General features: G+C 41.8%; 1 protein-coding gene across 2 annotated transcripts in view; it reads right to left on the bottom strand.

Moving 5' to 3' along the window:
- KCNK2 (potassium two pore domain channel subfamily K member 2) overlaps positions 1-13,384 on the bottom strand; it is a 125,565-nt gene extending 112,181 nt beyond the window's left edge. Inside the window, exon 1 of one of the 2 annotated variants that reach the window (XM_083433358.1) lies at positions 13,008-13,384. In XM_083433358.1, coding sequence (XP_083289484.1) covers positions 13,008-13,041 — 34 coding nt within the window. In that variant the 5' untranslated portion in view covers positions 13,042-13,384. The remainder of the gene's footprint in view (positions 1-13,007) is intronic. The other variant, XM_083433359.1, reaches the window with a different exon arrangement.
- Between the last annotated feature and the right edge of the window lie 1,381 nt (positions 13,385-14,765).

The following is a 14,765-nucleotide window of genomic DNA, read 5'->3' as shown; positions in this document are numbered from 1 at the left end:
AAATTACCCCTATTTGTTCTTACACCCACCCACCCACATTCAAAAGGCATGTTTTTACATTTTAGCATTTTAAAAGTGTATAGTCCAATACACCCTTTCTATTTCTCTCTCTCTCTCTCTGTGTGTGTGTGTGTGTGTGTGTGACAGAGAGAGAGAGAGAGAGAGAGAGAGAGAGAGAGAGAGAATGATTTTTCTTAGGTCACATTCCATTGCTTCACTTCATTTCAGTTATGTAGTTTTGGCTGTTTGCAAAAGATGTGACCTTTATGGTTGGTCCTTTCGATTTTTTTACATTTCTACATATTTAGACAAAGATACATTCCTACTTCGGAATACAATGAAAATGAAAATAGGGCAACAGAACAGCAGGAATTTCTCCACTGTAAAAAGGGCAAGGACTAGAGACTTGGTATCGCAGTTATGACTGTATTAAGTTGCCAGATGAACAGTTCACAAAATAACTCTTCTTTGTAAATGATTATTATACTTCATTGTTCGTAGCAGGGCCGGCTCACCAATGAGGCAATGTGAGGCAACCGCCTCAGGTGGCCAGATCCAGAGGGGCAGCAGATCCCTATATAATCTTTATTCCACCCCTTGTTCCTGATGTAGATCTCCACTCACCCCTTCTTCCCTGGCACGGAGGGGCTGCCATTTTGTGGTTTGCCTCAGGTGCCAAAATGCATTGAGCCAGCCCTGGTACATAGAAAGCAATTTTCTGGAGCTTGGAGGTGGGGAAGGGGTCTGCGGGCAACAACCCATCACTACCTAAAGCCTATTTGGGCCCCCGCAGGCTAGGCCAGAAGTTGGGCAGAGCCTTTTAACAATCTTTCCCCCTTTTTCATTTCACTATTGAGGCCCATCCCCCCACCCCACCCCCACCCTCTGCTTCTCCCTGGTCCAACTGGTTATTGGGAGCTAAACTAAGTATGCCAGCTCCAGGTTTGGCCTAGTTGTCTCCCATTCTAGGGCCACACCACTCAGTCCAAAACCACCCCTGACACCCTCCCCAAATGCCCCATTTTGACCCCCTCACACTAATCTCAAAGCTCCAAGAATAAGCCAACAAAAATAGTGGAGCTTTCTGTGAACACAAAAGAGAGGCCTCTGCATGTGGACCACCCTGTCTGAATGTAGGGAGGAGGGTATGAACATCCTATCACCCCTAAGACCCTGAGACTGCTCCCTTGTGCTCTACCTAAGAGCTGCAGAAAACTCAAGCTGAATAAAATGAAATAACAGCATAGACCACCTCCCCACTTTTTAAATGAAACTACAAATATTAGTAGAATTTATTTTCCAAAAATTCATACTGAACCTCTACCTTTCCCCCAAACACAGAACTTTTGCGACATTATTTTATTCATTTTTTTGGTTTATAAACCAGCTCCTAAACTCCTAACAATGGGTTACATATTAAAAACAAAATGCACCTGGGAGCAAGTTCTATTGACTCAGCGGCACTTGCTTCTGCTTAATTCATAGGACTGCACTGCAAGTTTATTTTCTGTCTGAGTCTTACTTTTTCTAATATCAAGAGTGACAAATACAGTCTCCCCCCCTTCCCTCCATCTATTTTTTCTTTTTCTTCTTCTTTCTCTTTCTGCTCTGTGTTTTTATTTAGATTAGTTTTTTTTATCCTTGGTAAAAAGAGATCCAATATTAATCTTTGTACCCCCCCCCCAAAAAAAAAATTCAATAAAATTTATTCAACAAGAGAGAAAGATAAATACAATCAAGCAAGGGCCGAGTCACCACTCACTCCTCAACCACAACCACAAATTCCAGTCATGGAACAGAATTCCATGCTTGGTGATCAGGGCCGTCTTTAGCATATGCGCCGCCACAAAAATCGGCCCAGTGCCCCCAAATTTAGTATAGCCGTTCCCAGTTGTTGAGCTTTCTGGGGGAAGAAGGGAGGAAGCCAAAGTTGTTGACCTTTTTTGGGGGAGGAAAATTGCACACCTATCACAACGACACAGTGAAAATAACTGCTTTTATTTGGCGTTACGGAGTAACAGAGCAACGGAGGAGGGGGTGGGGACTTTTGCTCCATTGCTTTTCACTGCTGCCAATCGAGAGGGACCGGTGTACAGTAGGTATACATTTGGCGTCCCCCAGAATACATTTGCTGCCCCCCCCCCGAATTTGGCACCCAGGTGTACCGCACCCCTTGCACCCCCGGGTAAAGACGGCCCTGTTGGGGGTGGCCAGCAGCCCATTATCCCAAAACCAACACCATTCCTACCACTTCTGGTCCTGCTACTCCACATACAAGCAGGCCTTCTTGGGCTGGAGAAGGATGATGCCCTTTTTCTGGGGGGGGGGGGAGATGTCATAATACAAATCCTTAGAAGAATACTTGAAAATCAAAGCGATTCATGTACATGATTTAGTAAAATAAACAGAGCATCAGCAAGTGTGTTTGTGTATGTGTGTGTTTTGTGTCCGCAGTGTCGACAATCTGAAATCTGTAGCCTGCAGCGGAGAGGTTTCTCTGCCCTGGCACAGGAACGTTCGGAATCTATCTCAAATGTTATTTTGCTCTTGTAAAAACAGCATTGTGTAACATGCATTGCAACACTTAGTTGAACCTGGTGTTTCTCAAGTTGGGGGATAATTCGTATAATTCCCCTGTTGATAGGACTATGAGGGTAAAATTGAGGTTTACTAAAATAAGCTGCATGGCAAAAGGTTCATCCCGATTGCTTCACTGCCAATCCAGGCCTTTACTCAGCTCCCACAGGACATGCATCACATAGTAAATAAGAGTGTCAAAGCAGTTGCTTCACTATCACATGTACTTTAGCAGTGACTGACTAGGACTGCGTGCTGTTGCAGCAATAATTCTTCTTGCCTTTGTATAACTCAGTGCAATGGTTTAATTACAAATGGTTCAAATTTGCTATGAATTAATTTAGATGCAAAAGTGACCTGACTATTTTTCTTCTGGGTATGGGGCATAGCAGTGCTTAGCAGAACTAGCACTTTAAAGATACATGGGTTTGCTTAGCCTTTTGTTTTGGTTTCTGTGCTAGAATGCAGGCAAAGATGAAATCAGCTGCTGGGTTGGAAGTGAAGTAAGCCCTCTTGAAAGGTGAGGCCATGATCATAGTTTTGAATCTATGTCCTATGTGAAAAGATCAAAGCTGAAGAAATGTAGAGCCTAGGGATGGATTTCAGTTTCTCATTTTCCCAATCTTAAATTCAGTTCTCCACGTTTCCACATCGGTCTGCAATTTTTCTTTTAAAGAGTCTTCATGGCCATTTATTGGCATTTTGGCGCAAATTTCTCCTAATATACACATTTTCAAATGCAATTGTCCCCGATGTACATAGTTTTGCAAAGCAATGTCCCCTGATATAAAACATTTTTGTATGCTATGTTCACTAACATATACACTTTTATGCACATTTTAGTATATGAATTTTTGTACACATTACTTGACTGGGGAATTGCATTGCAAAATTTGTGAAAGTTTGAATTCTGCATGATGGCTGTGTTTTGGATCACACGTTGTTTCAGAAATTACCGATTAGGTAGGTTTGCCTTTAAATGTGAATGGAATCAAAATTCTACTCCATCTTGAACGGTGGTAAATCTAAGGATACAATCTCTATACTGGACATGCAAAATTCAGAATCCTTGAATTCCACCACCATGTTTGGGTGGTGCTGAACTCTCAGAAGGTGTGAAGTATTTTCAGTAGTTACAACATGCGGTTTCAGTATCCTACATTGATCTGTATCTGTACCCTATGATTGAAAGATGCAAAATAACTGTATAGAAAATAAACAACTCAAGACATCTACGTTTGAATTAATTTGTATAATTTATGCAGGTTCCTGAGCTTCTATTAGCACTGACTATTGATATTCAAAGGGACGCGGGTGGCGCTGTGGGTTAAACCACAGAGCCTAGGACTTGCTGATCAGAAGGTCGGTGGTTTGAATCCCCGTGACGGGGTGAGCTCCTGTTGTTCAGTCCCAGCTCCTGCCAACCTAGCAGTTCGAAAGCACATCAAGTGCAAGTAGATAAATAAGTACCGCTGTGGCAGGAAGGTAAACGGCATTTCTGTGCACTGCTCTGGTTCGCCAGTAGCGGCTTAGTTGTGCTGGCCACATGACCCGGAAGCTGTACGCCGGCTTCCTCGGCCAATAAAGCAAGATGAGTGTCGCAACCCCAGAGTCGGTCAAAACTGGACCTAATGGTCAGGGGTCCCTTTACCTTTAGCTTTATTGATATTCAGCACTTATGCAGCATGGGTAAAGCAAGAAGGTAATTGAGAGATAATATGTGAATTATGCTAATATTTTCTTTTTTTTTTTTTATAAATTTTTTTATTGCGTTTCTTTCCATAATTTTATAGGTTTATAAACAAATAAAGTAGTTACAAGAAACAAATTTTCTCTTTTTTAACAACAAAAACAAAATAAAACTTGGACTTCCCCACCCCTTCCGATTCTGCGTTCTTTGCATTAACAATGTCAGCATTTTGTTACCTTATTTCATACCTTGTTGTAACTTTCGAATGTTATGTATCCAAATACAATATATTATATCTCAATTTCAATACCTTTAAAATAAACATAACATATTCAATTTAAATTGTCTCCTTTTCTCTTTTGTCACTAATTTTACCATTTACTTAATCATATTCGCAGAAGCTTAACGTTTCCTAATCATGCACTTTCTTAGGATTCATACAGCTTATAATATTTTTTCAGATAATCTTTAAATTTTCCCCAGTCCTCCTCAATTGTTTCTTTATCCAAATCTCGGATTCTGCCGGTCAGTTCAGCTATCTCCATGTAGTCCATCAACTGCGTCTGCCAGTCCTCCAGCGTGGGCAAATCTTGTGTCTTCCAACTCTTTGCAATGAGTATTCTTGCTGCTGTGCTAGCGTACATAAACAAAGTTCTATCTTTCTTTGACATTTTCTGGTCCACCATGCCCAACAGGAAGGCCTCTGGTTTCTTAGGAAAGGTATACCTAAATACCTTTTTCAATTCATTATAAATCATTTCCCAGAAGGCCTTCACTTTAGGGCAGGTCCACCAGAGATGGAAGAAAGTCCCCTCTGCTTCCTTACACTTCCAACATTTGTTGTCAGACAGGTGATGCATCTTGGCTAGCCTGACTGGGGTCATGTACCACCGGTATATCATTTTCATAATGTTTTCCTTCAAGGCACTAGATGCCGTGAATTTCATTCCGGTGTTCCATAACCTTTCCCAGTCTTCAAACATAATATTATGTCCAACATCCTGTGCCCATTTTATCATAGCGGATTTAACTGTCTCATCCTGTGTGTTCCACATAAGCAGCAAGTTATACATTCTAGATAAAATCTTGGTCTTTGGTTCTAACAATTCTGTCTCTAGTTTCGATTTCCCCTCCTGGAAACCAACCTTTTTATCCATTTTAAAAACCTCTTGAATTTGAGCATAATGTAACCAATCTCGCACCTTGTTTTTTAATTTGTCCTGGCTCTGCAACTTCCAACCGTCTCCAATTTTTTCAATTAATTCCCAATATTTCGGCCAATAGGCCTCCATATTGGGTCTTTTTCGAGCTTTGGCCTCCACCGGTGATAGCCACCTCGGTGTTTTACTCTCTAATAAGTCTTTATATTTCATCCAGACTGCAAAAATCGCTTTTCTGACAATATGGCTTTTAAACAATTTGTGAACTTTAACCTTGTCATACCATAGATATGCATGCCAACCAAATGCATTATCAAAACCTTCCAGATCTAGGACGTCGGTGTTTTCTAGCAAAAACCAATCTTTCAGCCAGCAGAAGGCTGCAGCTTCATAGTACAACCTCAAATCCGGCAGGGCAAACCCCCCTCTTTCTTTTGAATCAGTTAATATTTTATACTTTATTCGGGGCTTTTTGCCCTGCCAGACAAACTTAGATATATCCTTCTGCCATTTTCCAAAACATTCCTCTCTGTCCACGATCTGTAGGGTTTGAAACAAGAATAACATTTTCGGCAATACATTCATTTTAATTGCTGCAATCCTTCCCAACAAGGAAAGTTTCAATCTTGACCAAATTTCTAAATCCTTCTTTACTTCCAACCAGCATTTTTCATAATTGTCCTTAAATAAATTCAAATTTTTGGAAGACAAATAGATCCCTAGGTATTTCACTTTCTTTACCACATTTAATTCTGTTTCTCTCTGAAACCCCTCTGTTTCTGTAAGTGTCAAATTCTTGGTCAAAACCTTGGTTTTTTGTTTGTTCAACTTAAACCCCGCCACCTGACCAAACTCAGATATAAGTTCAAGAACTCTTTTTGTACTGGATTCTGGCTCCTGCAATGTCAAAACTAGGTCATCTGCAAAAGCTTTAAGTTTATATTGTTTCACTCCGACCTCTATCCCTTGTACCAGCCGGTCCTCCCTTATCATGTTCAATAGCACCTCCAGGACCGAAATGAATAAAAGAGGGGATAGAGGGCACCCTTGTCGTGTCCCTTTTTCAATTTTGAACTCCTCCGTCACCACATTGTTCACTATTAATTTGGCCTTTTGCTCTGAATAAATTGCTCGTAACCCATTTTCAAACCCCCGCCCCACTCCCATCCCTTCCAAGTTTTTCTTCATGAACATCCAAGATATATTGTCAAATGCTTTCTCCGCATCAACAAAAATTAACACCGCCCTTGTGTTCCTGTTAGTTTGTAAAAGTTCCAAAATATCGATGATGTTTCTGGTATTCTCATATAAATGTCTACCAGGGAGAAAGCCTGCTTGGTCTTTGTGAATTACTTCAATTAAAACTTTTTTAAGTCTACTTGCCAAAATGTCTGCAAATATTTTGTAATCCACATTCAGGAGTGAGATGGGGCGGTAGTTCTTGAGTTGAGTCTTTTCAGATTCTATCTTAGGTATCAATGTGATGAACGCTTCTTTCCACGTTTCTGGTGCCCTCTTCCCATCCATGATCTGGTTGCATACCTCCAACAAGGGTTGTGTTAAATAGTCTTTCAAAGTCTTGTAGTATTTGGAGGTAAGCCCATCCGGGCCTGGAGATTTGCCTAGTTGCATGTTCTGAATGGCACTTTCAATTTCCTGGGTGGTTATTATAGAGTTCAAGATTGATCTTTTATCTTGAGTTATTTTTGATAGTCCATTTGTCTTTAAAAAATGATCTATCTCTGATTCTTTCTGAGGCCCCTGTACATAAAGTTCTTTAAAATATCTGTGGAAGCACTTCCTAATTTCCTCTGGTTTCTGCACCGTTCTTCCTTCAATCTCTAGATTTGTAACTGTATTCAACTTTTGTCTTTTTTTCAGCTGCCAAGCTAGCAGCTTTCCACATTTATTTGCTGATTCAAAGGATCTTTGCTTCATCTGTTTTATTTTCCATTCAATCTCCTGATTAATCAATTTTGAATATTCTGCTTGATGGAATTTAATTTCTCTCAACAGATCCTTTGACTTTGGTTTAGTTCTCAATTTTTTCTCTCCTTGATGTATTTTCTCCAGTATTTTATCTTTCTTTCCATTCCAGAGCTTCTTCTTAATTGTATTCTGTTGTATCAGAAACCCCCTCATGACAGCTTTGCTTGCGTCCCAGATCGTTCTTTTTTCTACTGTAGTATTCAAATTTATCTCAAAATAGTCCTTTAATGTTTTTTGGGCCTTTTTCACAATCTCTTGATCTCTTAAAAGAGTGTCATTCATTCTCCATCTGAAGGAACCGGTTTGAGTAAGTCTGAGATCTAATTTCAGAGCGTTGTGGTCGGAGCATGTTTTTGGGCAGATTTCCACCTTTTTAGTCTTGGGTGCCAGCCCCCTGGAGGTCCAGATTTGGTCGATCCTTGACCAGGACAGGTGGGCCTCAGAGAAGAAAGTTCCTTCTTTACCTAGGGGGTTCTTTGTCCTCCATATATCAATCAAATCCAGATTATCAGTCATTTCAAAAAAAGTTTTAGGCAGTCTGCCGTCTGATGTTAGATTTTGGTTATAAGACTTATCCATATGTGTAGACACCACTCCATTCATGTCTCCCATCATTATGATGTTAGCATAGTCCAGATAGTCCAGCAGCGTCTCATGCAGCTTCTTGAAAAATTCTGATTTCCCGTCGTTTGGAGCATAAATTCCTAGTATCAATATTTTTTCTCCTTGGGTCTGGATTTCAATTGCCAGAATTCTTCCATATTCATCTTTGAATAAAAATTTAGGTATCAGGCTCTCCTTAGCATAAATCACCACTCCTCTTTTCTTTACCTTGTCTGAGGAAATAAACTCTTGGCCTAGTCTTTTGTTATTTTCTTTGAATATATTGTCCAACTTGGATTCCTCTGTCTACTTCAAACTCACATTGATGCTCTCTGAACAATTGTCATGCTGCTGACCTTATATTTAGATATATACATTGCATAAAAAAACCCTTCATTTACCTGTAAGCCCAATTAACCCTCTGGTTTCTCAATCTTTTATATGCATTGGGTGAGAAAGAGACAAAATCCAGAAGCAGCTGTGGTCTGAAGACACAGATCAAGTGCTAGCCCTTCTTGGTACAAGCATCTCAACTGATACCCTGGGACCCTGCAGAACTGAGATGTTTGGCTTTCTGAGCATGAAATAAGAAAATGAATCCACAGTGAAGCAGTTGCCCACATCAAGGCTATCCATGCCAGGATTTTAGGTGATGCAGTGAAGCAACAAGGGGACTTTCCCAATGTCTGCTGAATGCTTATTATAAGTAGCATACCGGGAAAAAGTAGCTCATCATGCCAAAAGGTCCTATGTGTACCATTCTCAGGAATTGCTAGGGATGGAAATAGGAAACCACAGACCTAAATTCTGCTGCCCCGCCCAGTGAGTCACTCAGGGCTGTAAAGGGAAAGATTCCCAATCTCTATGAGCGGATCTGCTATATATCTAAAGCACACCTAGCACACATTTAAAGCACATGACTCCTCCCCCCAAGAACTGTAGTCTGTTATGGGTGCTGGTAATTGTAGCTCTGTGAAGGCAGCGGTGTCAGAAGCTGTGGCAGGACGGAGTGTGGAGGGTGAACAAAACCTGCTGTGCCAGCCCAGCTCTTGCCGTCACCGGGCAGGCACGGGGCACAGAGGGTTCACAGGGTCATGCTGTACCACCTGCCTGCCCACCCATGCAAGGGGGAGCCCGGCCGGCCAATGTGCCCCTTGGCGGGTGCATCCCCCCCCCAAACACTAGCCAGGTGGTCATTCAGCAAAGGGGCTGGGGTTGCGTCAGCAAGGTCAGGCCAGGATCCGGAGCCCAGAGACCCCCAGCAACAGGCAGGGCAGTATGCAGATCCCGGGGGGGGGTGCCTGGTTTTCACCCCCTCAAAATTGTACTCCCGGGGCTATGGCGCCCCTGCCATCCACTCTACACCCCTGTGTGAGGGGAAAATTTAGGGGAAGTCATGTGTTTTGGATATGCAAATGTACCAAATTGTCAGCCCTCCCTTCAGTCCTATATATTTTTAAAAATCACATTTCTCATTAAAAACAAAGACACTTTAAACTATCACCTTAGATTAACAGGGCTACCCCTCTCAAAAATTTCTCATTAAAACTCTGTCTTTGGGTGTTTTAATGCTAAATTTTGAAAGAGGTAGCCCTGTTAGGCTACTTTCCCCTCAGTCTAGAAAACGTGAAATCATCTATTTCAAGGATCCCTACAGGGAATTCTGTTTTTATGTCACACTATATTTTCAGAGACCTCTGGTCACTTCATTCTGTAAGGGGCAGCCTGTGCCGAGATAAGGATTGAGTATCAATAAGCTCGTCTTGAAGCACAAGCCAAATCAGATCTTTTGGTTTAAAACTGTGAGATTTAAAAACTGTTGAACCAGGAGAAGCACCCTGCCCTATATTGTTTCTACTCCCAGAGATAAGCACTTTCGATAAGCAGAGTTAACAAGCTCCCCTCATTGCAAACTGCAGATTCTGCAGATGTGCTCAGGAAGATCAAACTTCAAAGTAGAAGGAACTAGTGTCAAGGCAGGGAACTCTGGTGGAGGGGAGGGGGGGGGGAATGCCAGAGTGCTATATTTTCTAAGGAAATGTATTTTGCTTTGAAGGGGGAATTCATGGGTGTGATTCTGCCTTCTTTCAGCCTTCCCAAAGGCACTCATTACCGAGCCCATACTGAACAAGGGGGAGAGGTTGGTGTGACTTTACCTTCCTCTCCTGCCTGCCTGGTCCCCCCGATGAATAACAACAAGCTAACAGAATTCTTAGCACTGTTGACAAAATACGGCTTCCAGGATTCATTGAGAGAAGCCGCAATGCACACCATTCATTTCCTGGACCAACCTACCTGACAGTAATCCCCACTGTAGGAATGTATAGGATTGCACTGTTTCTTCAAATTGGCAAGTCTCATTTGACAGCAACTAGAAATTATATCTTTAGTACAGAGCTTTCCAAACTGTGTGTCATGACATGTTAGTGTGTTGGCTGCAGTGTGTGAATGTGTCGTGTGAATGCTCCCCGCATTCCTCCCGAGGCTGGAAAGCGGTTAGTTTAACCTCCAGTTTGCTAGTAAAACTGAATTAAAGGTAAAGGGACCCCTGACCATTAGGTCCAGTTGTGACCGACTCTGGGGTTGTGGCCTCATATCACTTTATTGGCTGAGGGAGCCAGTGTACAGCTTCCGGGTCATGTGGCCAGCATGACTAAGCCGCTTCTGGCGAACGAGAGCAGCGCACGGAAACGCCCTTTACCTTCCCACCGGAGTGGTACCTATCTATTTACTTGCACTTTGACGTGCTTTCGAACTGCTAGGTTGGCAGGAGCAGGGACCGGGCAACGGGAGCTCACCCCATTGCAGGGATTCGAACCGCGACCTTCTGATCGGCAAGTCTTAGGCTCTGTGGTTTAACCCACAGCGCCACCTGTGTCCCTAAAACTGAATTACTATGTTGCAAAATGTGTGTCACCAACATGACAAGTTTGGAAAGTTCTGCTTTAGACTCATCAGCCCTGTAATGTGGAATGTTCTGCCATCAGAGATTCAGCAGGTGGCTTCTATTTCAGCATGACCAGCCCTCTCCCTGTCATGGCCTGGCTGCATGCTGAGGAATGGTGGGAGGCACCAGCTGGGGAACCCCCAAGAGAACCCCCAAGGGAAGAAGGCTCAGAATCAGGGTGGTGGGACAGACGTCTTGGAAGCTGAAGAGCAACAGGGTTTAGTGAGCAAAAAAGAGGCTGTGGCAGAGGGCAGTCCAGAATCGGAGGCAGAAGTGGAAGCTGGAGAGGAGGGGAGCCAAGAGGCAGAGATGAGTCAGGCTGGTGAAGAAGCCAAGGGGTCTCCCGCTCCTGCTGCAACCAGCTCCCCTCCCGTCTGGGCTCCCAGAGACAGACGAGGTGTGAAGAGGGAGGAGCAAAGACAGACACGATGACTTGGAAAGGAACCCAGGGAGGAGGAGATGAGGAACTTCAGTCCCCACAACTGCCTTATAGGGTGCAAGATCTGCCAGGATGAGTTCCTGTGCTGACTAGGCCTGGCCTCCTGAGCTGACCTTGTTTCCTTTAATAAAGAGCTAACTTCATGCCGTGTGATTTATTGTTGCCTGCTCATGACACTGCTCAATGCAACTCTTTGAGATCCTCATCCAAGGCACTACCTCTCCACCATTGTGTCATCAGGATGATTGACCAATCCACTATTATTTGCATATGCCAATCTGGTAGTCCCACCCACCTCTTGGTTGAACTCTGCTGTGACCAAAATACAGTGACTATTTACGTATAGAAGGCAAAGATGAGATTTTTATTTTTATTTTTTAAATTATCCTAGCACTGCAACTGAAAAATTCTAGTTTGTATTCTGTCCTAGAACAATGACAATATTTTTAACGCAACTTGCAGTTGAACCGTTTGGTTTACTGGGATATTAAGCTTCTAACACCAGGTCAAGATTAGTTTGACCAGGTGTCCATTCTGCTACATTTGCCAAATAATCAAGGAGAAAATAAATCAGGCCGTGGAAGGGTGCCAGAACGGAACATTGCCTTCCTATTGCTTTGAGTTTCCCATACTTGCCTCACTGTTTTAATCAGCTGTTTACTTTCTTTAAACAGAAATTCTTACTCCACTCTTCCAATACATCTACTTCACTCAGAGTGGTTTACAACAGTTAAAATCCTACGTTTGTGATGCATGTAGTTAGTCTAGCTTAAATTTCATCTCTTTGAATGGGCAGTTATATCAAGCAATTGACTTTTAGTTGTAAGTAACTAAACACATTCCATTGTGGGCTGTGACTTCAAAGACAAAGAAACTTATGTACCCCCCAAAAATAAAAGTTCTGATAAAATATGAGGGACAAAAGAGAAATTGGTATGAAATGACCCTCACACAATGATATAAAATTCATTGCTATAAAGTATTTTCTGACAGGTGAGGCTGAAGGGAGTCTACAGCTGAAATCCTGTACATACTTGGTGTGCAACACAATCCTGTGCATATCTACCTGGAAGGAAGTCCCACTGAATTCAAAGGATTTACTCCCAAATAAGAGGGCATGTGATTGTGTCCCTAAACATGAACAAAAATGCATTCCGTATAATGAGTTTGGATTAATTAGTCTAATACATTGGCATTTACATATTATGATATCCAGAGGCTCCAAAAATTAGACATACAAATGTTTCAACTTTTAACAAATAGTGGCTGCAGTCCTAAACACATTTACTCACAAGGAAGTCCCATAGAACTCAGAAGAACTTAGTTGTGAGAAAATAGGCTTAGAAATGCATTGTATGAGGTTCAACATCAGTTAAGGTAGCATTTTTTGTCAACTGAAAATCACAATAATAGAAACATAATAAATTGAGTTGTTGGTTAAGTATTGGCTGGTACATAGGAACAATCAATGTTCAGTAGCTCCAAAGTAGGTTTTATTTACTCTAGTTTAAAATCCCAACTCTGGAGTTCAGACATTCTGAATCACCAACACATCACAATGGTTGTGATAATTGCATTTTGATTTGTAGCAAGGATACTTACAATGGAAGTGATACCGTGCTTGAAGGTTCATCATTTGGTGGTGTAATTAGAAATCAGCATGCTTTTTTCCTTCCATGGATAAAGTAGTATTGGATTTCCTTCCCATTCCTCCAAAAAGTGATTCACTTTGAGCCATTTCCTTCAAATAGCATATTTCATTCTTAAGTGCATGCAAATTTTGTGTGCTTGTATTTCCTTTCCTCAACAATCAAGCAATCACCCACAAGTCAATAAGCCATTAGTGGTGTTAACTCTATCACATTTGCATGATGATTTACATCTTCCAGCACTTTACAAGGGATGCTTGATTTAACTGCAAAATATTCCTCATGGAGGTGCCTCTGATAAGTGTCCCTTACGACAATGGGGGAAAACACAAGTAGGAAATCCTCCAGAGGAGATTAAAAGGCAAGAGCTTGTGCATGAGTTGATCAGAAAAAATATTTATTTTTACTTCCTACCCAACCATTATTCACGCATAAGGCGTGCCTGTGCTGAATGCAATGCCACTGCTACTGTAATAGTATCCAAAGAGTTGTTAGAGACTCAGCGGGGTTTGAAGTACATAATATTTTCCATTCTTTAAAGGACAACAAGATCTACATGGCCAAAGTTTATTTTTAAGATCCTGTGGTCACTAAATGAAATCACAATGTGATGCGTGTGTCTCTGAAGAACTGTTCCTCTCTTGTTATTTCACACAAATAAAGGCATCTGGACATTTTATTTAAATAGAAATGCCTCGTTAGTTTTAAACTCCAAAACTCTTCATCAGGCAGTACCTTTCCTAGGACCAACCCAAACAACACAGAATGTTGTGGCAAACAACACAGGGGGAGATGAGGGAGAACAAGGAAAAATAAGAAACAAAAAAGTACAAAAACTATATTTGATGTTGTAGTCATTGTTGGAAGTTCAACAACTAGGATCAATTAGTTTGTAACTTAAGGGTTAATTACATTATATTAAAGTCAGCTAGCCAAGAGGGGGCTGGCTGGAAATGCAGCCAGGCAGAGTGCCATGATCCTCACTGAGGTAACACATGCTCTGATTGGCTGTATAGTTCTGAAGAGTTTTCCTCTGTATGTTCGGTTGTATGTCTCCCTGTAATATACAACACCCAAATTAAGCAAGTCAAAACCTCTCCTCAAATAATACACTGGGATTATTCAGTTTGCTCAACAAAGTGTTATCCAAAGTTTTCGCTCTGGTTTCCATTTATGTTAGTTATTTAAGTGAACAAAAACAGTGTGTAATCACACACCTAGGATTCTGGAATAAAGAAGCAATGGCTGTTCCCCATTTTTGAAATTTACCTGATCTGTCACTAGCATCACTGCAGCTTAGGTTAGTGTGGTGCAAACACACTGGGTGAGCCAATCCAGTGCTCTCTCAGTGTGTTTGCACCACATTGACCTCACTGCCACCTCCACCTCCCAATAAGCTGTTGCAAGACCAGTGGTGGGAGGCCAGCTAAGCGCCCTGCCCTGCCAACCACTTCTGCCCCTCTTCATGCCTGAATAGGCGCCAGACTGATTTATTGCTGCTTCCATGGGTTTAGAGGATAGAAAAGAGAGGAGGGGTTGCATATCACATGCATACTAGTGGTACTTCAGCCCAGAGCTCTAGATAGCAATTTATTGTCTTTTCCTAAAGAGATGAGAATGTTAAGATAATCTCTTTTTTCTTTAATTGCCACCTTTGATGCAGTTCTGTAGTCTCCCCTTTTTAATCTTTGCAAATTACATTTATCCCTGT

This window comes from Podarcis tiliguerta (assembly GCF_965153285.1).
Source record: "Podarcis tiliguerta genome assembly, chromosome: 3".
NCBI classification, from domain to species: domain Eukaryota; kingdom Metazoa; phylum Chordata; class Lepidosauria; order Squamata; family Lacertidae; genus Podarcis; species Podarcis tiliguerta.
Note: the sequence above shows the minus strand (reverse complement) of the source record. Positions and strands in the feature narration are given on the sequence as shown.